The sequence below is a fragment of the Nycticebus coucang genome, chromosome 4 (genome assembly GCF_027406575.1).
Source record: "Nycticebus coucang isolate mNycCou1 chromosome 4, mNycCou1.pri, whole genome shotgun sequence".
In the NCBI taxonomy this organism is placed as follows: domain Eukaryota; kingdom Metazoa; phylum Chordata; class Mammalia; order Primates; family Lorisidae; genus Nycticebus; species Nycticebus coucang.
The window spans coordinates 68,952,525-68,963,220 of NC_069783.1; the positions used below are offsets into that span (position 1 = coordinate 68,952,525).

At 42.1% G+C, this 10,696-nt stretch overlaps 1 protein-coding gene across 3 annotated transcripts; it reads right to left on the reverse strand.

The window, feature by feature from the left end:
* Positions 1 to 274: 274 nt before the first annotated feature.
* On the reverse strand, positions 275 to 8,956 carry SNRPG (small nuclear ribonucleoprotein polypeptide G). Of its 3 annotated transcripts, XM_053587146.1 has the most exons (4): positions 8,767 to 8,944; positions 4,550 to 4,572; positions 2,368 to 2,492; positions 275 to 455 (listed from the first exon to the last, which is right to left on the reverse strand). In XM_053587146.1, the coding sequence occupies exons 1-4, from the start codon at positions 8,796 to 8,798 to the stop codon at positions 405 to 407; spliced, it is 231 nt and encodes a 76-aa protein (XP_053443121.1). In that variant the 5' UTR covers positions 8,799 to 8,944; the 3' UTR covers positions 275 to 404. The 3 variants fall into 3 exon arrangements, with proteins under 3 accessions (XP_053443121.1, XP_053443120.1, XP_053443119.1); XM_053587145.1 differs by having other exon boundaries at positions 275 to 2,492; positions 8,767 to 8,955; XM_053587144.1 differs by lacking the exons at positions 275 to 455; positions 2,368 to 2,492; positions 4,550 to 4,572 and adding an exon at positions 7,396 to 8,706 and having other exon boundaries at positions 8,767 to 8,956.
* Positions 8,957 to 10,696: the final 1,740 nt, after the last annotated feature.

The window sequence follows — 10,696 nt, forward strand, 5'->3', positions numbered from 1 at the left end:
GCCCTGGTGTATATAGCCTGCGCCCTAGCCCAAAAATATAGACGCCGAGTTTAAATTTTCAAGATTAATGTTAATATGTCAGAAGAAACCCAAAGATGTTTGCAACTATCTGTTCAGCTTGATATAGTAAAAGAATACTTGCCATATTTTACATTTAATAAGACTGTTCCATTTTAGTACATAAAACACTTTGGAAGTACTTTCAACCATGAGACTAGTTTCTAAAATTCATGTTAAGAGCTAATATTCTATATTCAGAACATCTGAGAAACCATTTTTGACTATTAGAAAAGTTTATTTAACAAAAAGTTGAATATGAAAATGTACAAGACTCGATTTTGACATCATAGTAAAACAGGCTCATTGGAGACGGGACATGGATTTCTCCACAAAACAGCCATTATTCATACTCGTTCCAAAGCTTCTAACATGATGATACTATTTCCTCGTATTACCTAAGAAATAGAAAAGTAAAATGAAAAGAATAATTCATTTAAGAAACCAATGATAATTAAAGAATTTTTATCATCATCAAGGGTTTTTCAATATTACATGTCAGTTGTGAGGCTTTTTCCAAGTCAGGGTGACACCAACTAAGGCTTTTTTTTTCCGTGAGACAGAGTCTCACTTTGTTGCCCTCAGTAGAGTGCCGTGGCATTACAGCTCACAGCAACCTCAGACTCTTGGGCTCGAGTGATTCTGTTGCTTCAGTCTCCCAAGTATCTGGGACTATAGGCACTTGCCACAACGCCCAGCTATTTTTCAATAGGAGGTCTCACTCTGGCTCAGGCTAGTCTCAAACCTGTGAGCTCAGGCAATTCACCCGCCTTGGCATCCTAGAGTGCTAGGATTATAGGTGTGAGCCATCATGCATGGCCCACCCAATTAAGTCTCCAATCTTAGTCTTTTTAAATATGAAGCCCTTTGTAAGACACACATCTTCCAGATCAAAGACTAACAATCACCTTTATGAGATGCAGAGTCTCCACTGACTTATCTCATCTACTAAACTCTATAACTAAAAACTCAAATAACACACATCCTTAAGGTATTCAAAAATTAATGGGAAAAACAGGTATAATACAATAGGATAGGTACAGCTTAAAGGTATAAGATCATTTACAAAACCTGGATAGAAGTTGTTAAAGATAGGCTTTACGAAAATGACATTTTACCAACGCCTTGGAAATTGGGTAGAATTTTGACAAGAAAATAGGAAATTCTATATAGACTATGACGACAATAAAATATAAGGCGAGGTGGGGGGGAAATCTAATTTGACTAAGTGAACATGAAGGTATTCAATCTTAGAAAGCCTCAAATGCCAATCTTAAAGTGTTGGGGTGGGGAGCACCATGAAACCTATAACAAGCTAATGATCTATGGATCCTCCTCAATGAATCCTTAACAATAAAAAAGGACAGGGAAAACCAAGTTAATGAAAGTTACTATTTGGAGGAAAGATAACCATAATTCTTTTGGTAACAATCCTCATAAAGCTTGAACAGGAGTGGCAGGAAAAGAAGTTATAAAGAATTCTAGGAGGGCGGTGCCCATAGCTCAGTGAGTAGGGCGCCAGTGTGTTCAAACTCAGCCCAGGCCAGCTAAACAACGACATCTGCAATAAAAAAATAGCCGGGCGTTGTGGCAGGAGCCTGTAGTCCCAGCTACTTGGGAGGCTGAGGCAAGAGAATCACTTAAGCCCAGGAGTTTGAGGTTGCTGTGAGCTGTGACGCCAAGGCACTCTACCGAGGGCTACATAGTGAAACTCTGTCTCAAAAAAAACAAAGAAAAAACTCTTCAGTAGTCCTACAACTATTGCCTAATGAATGTAGGAAAGTTTGCTCCTATGATGACAACTCAATATATATATTTTTTTTTGGTTGCCTCTGTTTTTTACCTGTGAATGTGTATGGCTATCATTGTGATTATCCCTTGTAACTTTTACCTTGGTTACTTTTAAATATAGGGCATGAAAAAACACAAAATTCAGGTTAACTATGTAAAATAAAGTGTGATCTGTGACTGGCAGTTCTGTATTACCTGGGCATTTGTTAGAAACATAAAATCTCAAGCTCCACCCCCACATTTAGTAATCAGAATCTGCATTTTAACAAAATTCCCTAGGGACTGATACATATGCTAATATTCGGGAACTACTGCTGAAAGGAATGACTAATAATCACAGCTAAATGAGTGCCACACCTTAAACTAAAAAGGAGATGCAAAGTCTAACCTTGCCAGTTATTTGCTTTTTCTGGGGGTTAGTAACTCCAATTTAATTCAAGAGTTTGATGTAAGGAAATTTAATGTACATTCCAAAAGAAAAATGAAATGTCTAAGAGAAATCTTTTTATCTTTACTTACCACCATTCCAATATTGTTTTGTTGCCCACTAGTTGCCATCTCCACACATTCATCTATCACAAGATTCATAAAGGGATCAAACCCCCGCAATATTCCTTGGACATGTCTGCCACCATTTAATTTCACTATTAAAAAAGGGGAAAGAATACAATATGCTCTAAGGATGTAAATCTTAGAAATGCACAGTATGGATATAGGATATCAATAATAAAACATTAATCCCAGTCAAAAAAAAAAAAAGGAAAAGAAGTTTTAGTAAAACTGTCCATTAACCACCAACTATTCATTAATAATAGGTGGGATAAAACATAGGTATTTGAGATGTTTGGCCCACTATCCTTACTATATACCAAGCACTGGGTTACATGTGTTTTATATTTACTTCCACATTTTCTTTTATATATATATATATATTATATATATATATATATATTATATATATATATAATTATATATATATATATATATTTTTTATTATATATATATATATATATTTTTATATATATATATATTTTTTTTATTATATATATATATATATTTTTTATTATATATATATATATATTTTTTTTTTTTTTGAGACAGAGCCTTAAGCCGTGGCCCTGGGTAGAGTGCAGTGGCACCACAGCTTACAGCAACGCTCCAACTCCTGGGCTCAAGTGATTCTCCTGCCTCGTCTCCCAAGTAGCTGGGACTACAGGTGCCTACCACAACGCCCAGCTATTTTTTTTTTATTGCAGCCATCATTGTTGTTTGGCGGGCCCAGGCTGGATTTGAACCCGCCAGCTCAGGTGTATGTAGCTGGCACCTTAGCTGCTTGAGCCACAGGCGCCGAGCCATATATATATATATTTTCAGACAGAGTCTCACTTTGTTGCCCTTGTTAGAGTGCTATGGCATCATAGCTCACAGCAATCTCAAACTCTTTTTTTTTTTTTTCAATTTTTGGCCAGGGCTGGACTTGAACCCACCACCTCCGGCATATGAGGCCGGTGCCCTACTCCTTTGAGCCACAGGTGCCGCCCAATCTCAAATTCTTGAGCTCAAGCAATCCTCTTGCCTCAGCCTCCCAAGTAGCTGGGACTATAGGCACCCACCACAATGTCCGGCTATTTTTTAAAGATGGGGAGTCTCACTCTTGGTCAGGCTGGTCTTGAACTTATGAGCTCAAGCGATCCATCCACTTCAGCCTCCTGGAGTGCTGGGATTACAGGCGTGAGCCACCATGCCTGGCCCTACTTCCACATTTTAATTTATAAATATTCTATAAATTAGTTTTAACTTTACTTTATAAGAGAAAACTGAAGTTTAGAGCTTTTAAGGAAGAGGGTTCAAGATTATGTAGATATTGTGTGGGACAGCTGAGATTCAAGCCAAAGTTGCTAACTTTTTTTTTTTTGTTAGAGACAGAGTTTTACTTTATAGACCTCAGTAGAGTGCCGTGGTGTCACACAGCTCACAGCAACCTCCAACTCCTGGGTTTAGGCGATTCTCTTCCTTCAGCCTCCCGAGTAGCTGAGACTACAGGCACCTGCCACAGCTATTTTTTTGTTGCAGTTTGGCTGGGGCTGGGTTTGAACCCAACACCCTCAGTATATGGGGCCAGTGCCCTACCCATTGAGCCACGGGTATTGCCCAAGGCTGCTAACATCTAAATCCAGGGTTTTGCCCCATAGATATACTTCAATTACTATGTGGTTCAGAATTTTAGTTAGGTTGAAAAAATCTGTTTTTACTGCCCATGCCCAAGAAACATAACAACTGTTCCTTGTTTAAGTCCTTTGTAGCTTGTTTAAAGGGAAAAAAGTTGATAAATTTTCAAACACCACAACATAAGAAAATCTTGCTAATTTTGTCAAAGCAACGGAGGACTTACAGGAAATTACTGAAAATCTGTTAAATGTATTAAGTATCATAAATTAGGTAAATAAAATTATCTAGTCAGGAACCTAATAAATCTACTTAATTAGCAGATATAAATTAGAGGTTCTGTGTGTTTTACATTTTTGTTCACAGTTCATGGCAATATCAAACTTTTGGGCTTAAGTGATTCTCTTGCCTCAGCCTCCTAAGTAACTGGGACTACAGGTGCCCACCACAACGCCTGGCTATAAATTTTAATAGTTATTCCAACTATACACTGTGAAGACACACATAAAAAGCAATGATAATAAAACAAACTTACATGATAACTTCTTGTCCATAAATCTGAAAAAAAAATCAAAAGGTTAAAGATTATATAACTGATTTTGAAATTTTAAGTGTAAGCAATCACAGGAGTAGCCACAGTTAAAATAATTTGCTAAAATTTATACAATAGAAATAGTAAAATTTAAAGCAGTAAAAATTCTGTATTGCTATAAAGCAATGTAAATTCAGAGAAGGAAAAATTACAATAAAAATGCATTGCTGGGAGTGGTGGCTCACACCTGTAATCCTAGCATTCTGAGAGGCCAAGACAGGCAGATCACTTGAGCTCACGAGTTTGAGACCAGCCTGAGCAAGAGCGAGACCCTGTCTCTAAAAAAAAATAGGCAGGTATTGTGACATGTGCCTGTAGTCTCAGCTACTAGAGAGGCTAAGAAAAGAGGATTGCTTGAGACCAAGAGTTTGAGGTTGTTGTAAGCTATGATGCCACCGTACTCTAAGAGTGTGATAAAGTGAGACTCTGTCTCAAAAAAATGCATATGTACTATATTAACTTCCATTAAGCAAAGTATTTATAGTAATGCGAATTATAGAAACATTCTTTTTGGTTTTTTGGGTTTTTGAGACAGTGTCTCACTATGTCGCCATTGGTAGAGAGCTGTGGTGTCACAGCTCATAGCAACCTCCAACTCTTGGGCTTAAACAATTCTCTTGCCTCAGCCTCCCAAGTATCTGGGACTACGGGCACCTGCCACAATGCCCAGCTATTTTTTTGTTGTTGCGTTGTCTTTGTTTTTAGCTGGCCCAGGTCAGGTTCGAATCCACCAGCCTCGGTGTATGTGGCCGGCACCCGTTCCACTGAGCTATGAGCAGCATCCATTCTCCTTTTTGAGACAGTCACCTCAACATAACTCACAGTAACCTCAAACTCGTATGTTCAAGTGCTCTTCCTACCTCAGCCTCCAGAGCTGTTGGGACTACGAACACCTGCTATGACTCCCAGCTTATTTTTTTCTTTCTTTCTTTTTTTTTTTAGAGACAAAGTCTCGCTTTGTTGCCCTCGGTAGAGTGCCATAGCGTTACAGCTCACAGCAACCTCTAGCTCTTGGGCTTAGGTGATTCTCTTGCCTCAGCCTCTCTAGTTAGTGGGACCACAGGCACCCACCACAACGTCCATCTATTTTTTTTGATGCAGTTTGGCTGGGGCTGGGTTTGAACCCACCACCCTTGGTATATGGGCCCAGTGCCCTACTCACTGAGCCACAGGTGCCGCCCAAGAAAAATATTTTTATGGAGTATGATTAAGACTACACATTATGGCTCTGTGTCCGTAGCACAGTGGTTATGGCACCAACCACATGCACCAAGGCTGGAGGGTTCAAACCCAGCCCAGGCCTGCAAAACAATGACAACCACAACAAAAAAACAGCTGGGCATTGTGGCGGTGCCTGTAGTCTTAGCTACTTGGGAGGCTGAGGGAAGAGAATCGCTTAAGCCCAAGAATTTGGGTTTGCTGTGAGCTGTGATGCCACAGCACTCTACCTAGGGTGACATAGTGAGACCCTCTCTCTCAAAAAAACAAAAAAAAAATTTGGGCTTGAATATCAATCAGATGGAGGGTTTTGAATGTTAGGACTTTTGCATACCCTGGTAAGTTATTAAGGTAGTCAGTCATTGGCAAGGGGACAGTGGCAGAAAATTTTAAGAGGTAAGCACAGGAATTTCAACTCCAGCTCTACTGACACTTGGGGCCAAATAATTTTTATTGTTGGGGAGGTATACAGTAAATTGAGGATGGTCAGCAGCAGCTCTGGCCTCTACTCTCTACATGGCGGTACCATAGTTCCCTACTTCCCATTTTGAACCCACTGTGTCATATCAAACCAGAAGGAAGGTTTATTTTATTTTTTGAGACAGAGCCTCAAGCTATTGCCCTGGGTACAGTGCTGTAGCATCACAGTTCACAGAAACCTCCAACTCCTGGGCTTAAGTGATTCTCTTATCTCAGCTTCCCAAGTAGCTGGGACTACAGGCGCCCATCACAACACCCGGTTATTTTTTGGTTGTAGTTGTCATTGTTGTTTGGCAGGCCCAGGCCAGATTTGAACCTGCCAGTTCTGGTGTATGTACCTGGCGCCTTAGCCACTTGAGCTACAGGCACCACCCAGAAAGAAGGTTTGAAGATGTAAAAGAAGATGGTATTTGTGAGAAAGTAAAGAAAAATGTGAAAGTCACTTTGGAGGAAGATCTGACAGGACATCACAATTCATGAAATCTAAGGACAAAAAGAGAAAGGTATCAAAACTAGTCTCATTAACTCACAGGGCCAAGGGAAAAAATCTAGCTTCATTCTCTAAAATTGTGAAATAATATGTTTAAGAATAAAGAAAGGAAATCTTATGGCTCAGCGCCTGTAGCTCAGCGGCTAGGGTGCCAGCAATATACACTGGAGCTGGCAGGTTCGAATCCAGCCCGTGCCTGCCAAACAATGACAACAAAAAAAAAAATAGTTGGGCATTGTGGCTGGCACCTGTAGTTCAAGCTACTTGGAAGGCTGAGGCAAGAGAATCACTTTAGCCCAAGAGTTTGTGGGTGCTGTGAGCTGTGACACCACAGCACTCTACCAAGGGTGACATAGTGAGACTTTGTCTCAAAAAAAATGAAAAAAAAAAAAAAAAAAAAAAAAAGGAAATCCTAGTTAACTAGAGAACAGTCTTTTTGTTAATAGCAAAATTGCCATTTCATAAGTCCCTGATGAACCCAGAGGATACTTAAAAGACTTTCCTGGCTCACCAATAAAAGAATAATTTTTAGATAAACATTTTCATGAGAATTTCTTTCTTTTTTTTTTTTGTAGAGACAGAGTCTCACTTTATGGCCCTCAGTAGAGTGCCATGGCATCACATGGCTCACAGCAACCTCCAACTCCTGGGCTTAAGCGATTCTCTTGCCTCAGCCTCCCAAGTAGCTCGGACTATAGGCGCCCGCCACAACGCCCAGCTATTTTTTGGTTGCAGTTCAGCCGGGGCCGGGTTTGAACCCGCCACCCTCGGTATATGGGGCCGGCACCTTACCGACTGAGCCACAGGCGCCACCCCGAGAATTTCTTAACAATTTCTATTGTCTTAATATTGGGTTTCTGATTACACAATAAATACTTTAAAGGACCCAACTAAAATGTGCACTGAGTTTTCCCATAAAGATTGCTATCATGCAAGTGTCCAGTTTACGTGCAACATTACTTGCAGAATTCCAGCATTAGATAGTGTAAAACGATGCAGAAGTACTCAGGAGACACAGAACATATTAAGTTCAATAAAGAACTTTGAGGAGGTACAAACTTTAAACTGGGTCTTATCTAAAGGACTTCCCACTTAAAGTTTGACTTTTATGGATGTCGAAAACAATTCCAAAAGCCCCACGAGCTTTCTTGGATTAGAAAAACAAATTTTCTTACATAGTTCTAATTTCAGAACAAAATACCACACTACATTCAAGTTCAACTTTATTACAAAGAGGCACTTTCTAAGGTTAAAGTGGCTTTTTTTTTTGAGAGACAGTCTCACTTTGTCGTCCTCCATAATGTGGCGTCACAGCTCACGGCAACCTCCAGCTCTTGGGCTTAGGCGATTCTCTTGCCTCAACCTTCCGAGTAGCTGGGACTACAGGCGCCCGCCACAACGCCGGCTATTTTTTGTGTTGTTGCAGTTTGGCCGGGGCCAAGTTCGAACCCGCCACCCTCGGTATATGGGGCCGACGCCCGACTCACTGAGCCACAGGTGCCGCCCTAAAGTGGTTTTGATTGATTCTTCTTGCGCTATAAAATACTTGCATCCACCGCCCTCTTTAGTTCCTTATAGAATTACTGCTCTAGGCATCTTAACTAAAACACGATGCAATTCAAAATGATCAACAAAGGGACGTATTCGCCTTCTTCAGTAAGGAGAAAGAGCGTGCGGAAGACCAGAGGCCAGGACCTCGGGACTGGGAGGCAAGACGGCCGAAAGGCTGCCATGGGTGACCACGCTGCCCAAGCAGCCACGCGACATCTGAGCGGGCTGCAAGTTCCGAAGCGCGAGATCCTGGTCGGGTTCCCGAGGGGCTCGGAACAGAGTAAGAGATGAAGTGAACAGGCCCGCACCATTCGGTCCACGCTCGCCGGGACGGGCGAACGTACGGGAAACGGAGGATGACCTAAAGAACGGGAATACGCAAATAAAGCACCACACTCGTGCGGCCCTCCCACATACTTACTTTTTCAGTTCGGGAGGGTGAGCTTTGCTCATGGTAGCTGCTCCACCAGATCAAGGATGAGCAGAAATGTAATTCGCAGACTCCACCACGCTCCGGCGGGAAGCCAGACGTCTTGCGTCTGACGCCACGTATTCCATTAGCCAATAGGCTTTCGGTCCTTTTCATCTCGCGATACTGGGGTGGGGGTCTGAGCTCGTCTGTCCCAGAGAGTTTATGGCTGTCTTCAGGGATTGGCCAGGGCGGAGGGGGTGGGCCTTCTGGGCACCATCAATTCCGTTTCCTTTGTGTAAAATTGAGATAACGGTCCCGCCCCTATCTTCAGATCAAACCCTGCCAGTCTCTGGGCGGTTTTCTTCATGTACATATGACAAATGTGAACGAGCTCTGTAGCAGCGGGCACCTCATATTTCTTTGGCATGACGTGTTATAACCTGCAGCATACTGTCAGGCCAAGCTTAAAGTTCTAGTAACATGTCCATTAGCAGCCTCTTTGCACCAGAAGAAAGTGACTGGGCCCGTCTCCAAGTATTTTAGTCTATGCCTGAGTGATTGTCTTCAATTGCTGCAACTGCCTCCATCATCCCACTAATGTGCCATTGCCCCTGTATAAAAAACATGAAGTGCAGCACACAAAGGTTCTCTAATACACGCATGAGGTTATTGATTTTCCATATCATAAGTGTACATGTAAAAGCAGCTCCGACTTAATCGAGGAATTACAGGAAACTAGGCCAAAATAGAAGTTCTTGTTGATTTTAAGTAGGGGATGGTTTTTCAAAATTCAGTTAATTCCTATTGTTCAGGAATGGCTCCATTTAAATACCAATGATAATAAAGACCAGCCTTCATACAGTTTGTACTCTTTTGGTGGTGAAGATCTAGACACTGAATTTTATCTAGGGCGGGGCTAGCAAAGTAGCTTTCACTTAATGTGTTTAGTTGAAACTAGAGATCTTATTTGGATACTGAATTGCTCTAGTCAGCCTCATGGGCAGTTTCTCTTCTACATTAATGAAATTTAAGGCATAATGCCCAACTCTTCCCTCATTAAAGCTTCTCATTATTTATTTATTTATTTTTTGAGACAGAGCCTCAAGCTGTCGCCCTAGGTAGAAAGCCGTGGCGTCACAGCCCACAGCGATCTCCTACTTCTGGGCTTCGGCGATTCTCTTGCCTCAGCCTCCCAAATAACTGGGACTACAGGCGCCCGCCACAATGCCCTATTTTTTGGTTGTAGTTGTCATTGTTTGGCAGGCCTGGGCTGGATTCAAACCTTCCAGCTCTGGTATATGTGGCTGGAGCCTTAGTTTTTGAGCTACAGGCGCCGAGCCTTAAGTTTTTGTTAATAGCAATTAATACAACTAGTTTTGACACTTAAACTATAACAGATAACTAATTTCCACTCTTCTGGTCATTTTTTTTTTTGTAGAGACAGAGTCTCACTTTACCGCCCTCGTAGAGTGCCATGATGTCACAGGACTCACAGCAACCTCCAGCTCTTGGGCTTCCGCGATTCTCCTGACTCAGCCTCCCGAACAGGTGGGACTACAGGCGCCTGCCACAACCCCCGGCTATGTTTTGGTTGCAGTTCAGCCGGGATTGGGTTTGAACCCGCCACCCTCGGTATATGGGGCTGGCGCCCCACTCACTGAGCCACAGGCGCCACCCTCTTCTGGTCATCTTAAATTTCTTTCTTTTTTTTTGTAGAGACAGAGTCTCACTTTACCGCCTTCGGTAGAGTGCCATGATGTCACAGGACTCACAGCAACCTCTAGCTCTTGGGCTTCCGCGATTCTCCTGCCTCAGCCTCCCGAGCAGCTGGGATTACAGGCGCCTGCCACAACGCCCGGCTATTTTTTGGTTGCAGTTCAGCCGGGGCTGGGTTTGAACCCACCTCCCTCGGTATATGGAGCCGGCGCCCTACTCACTG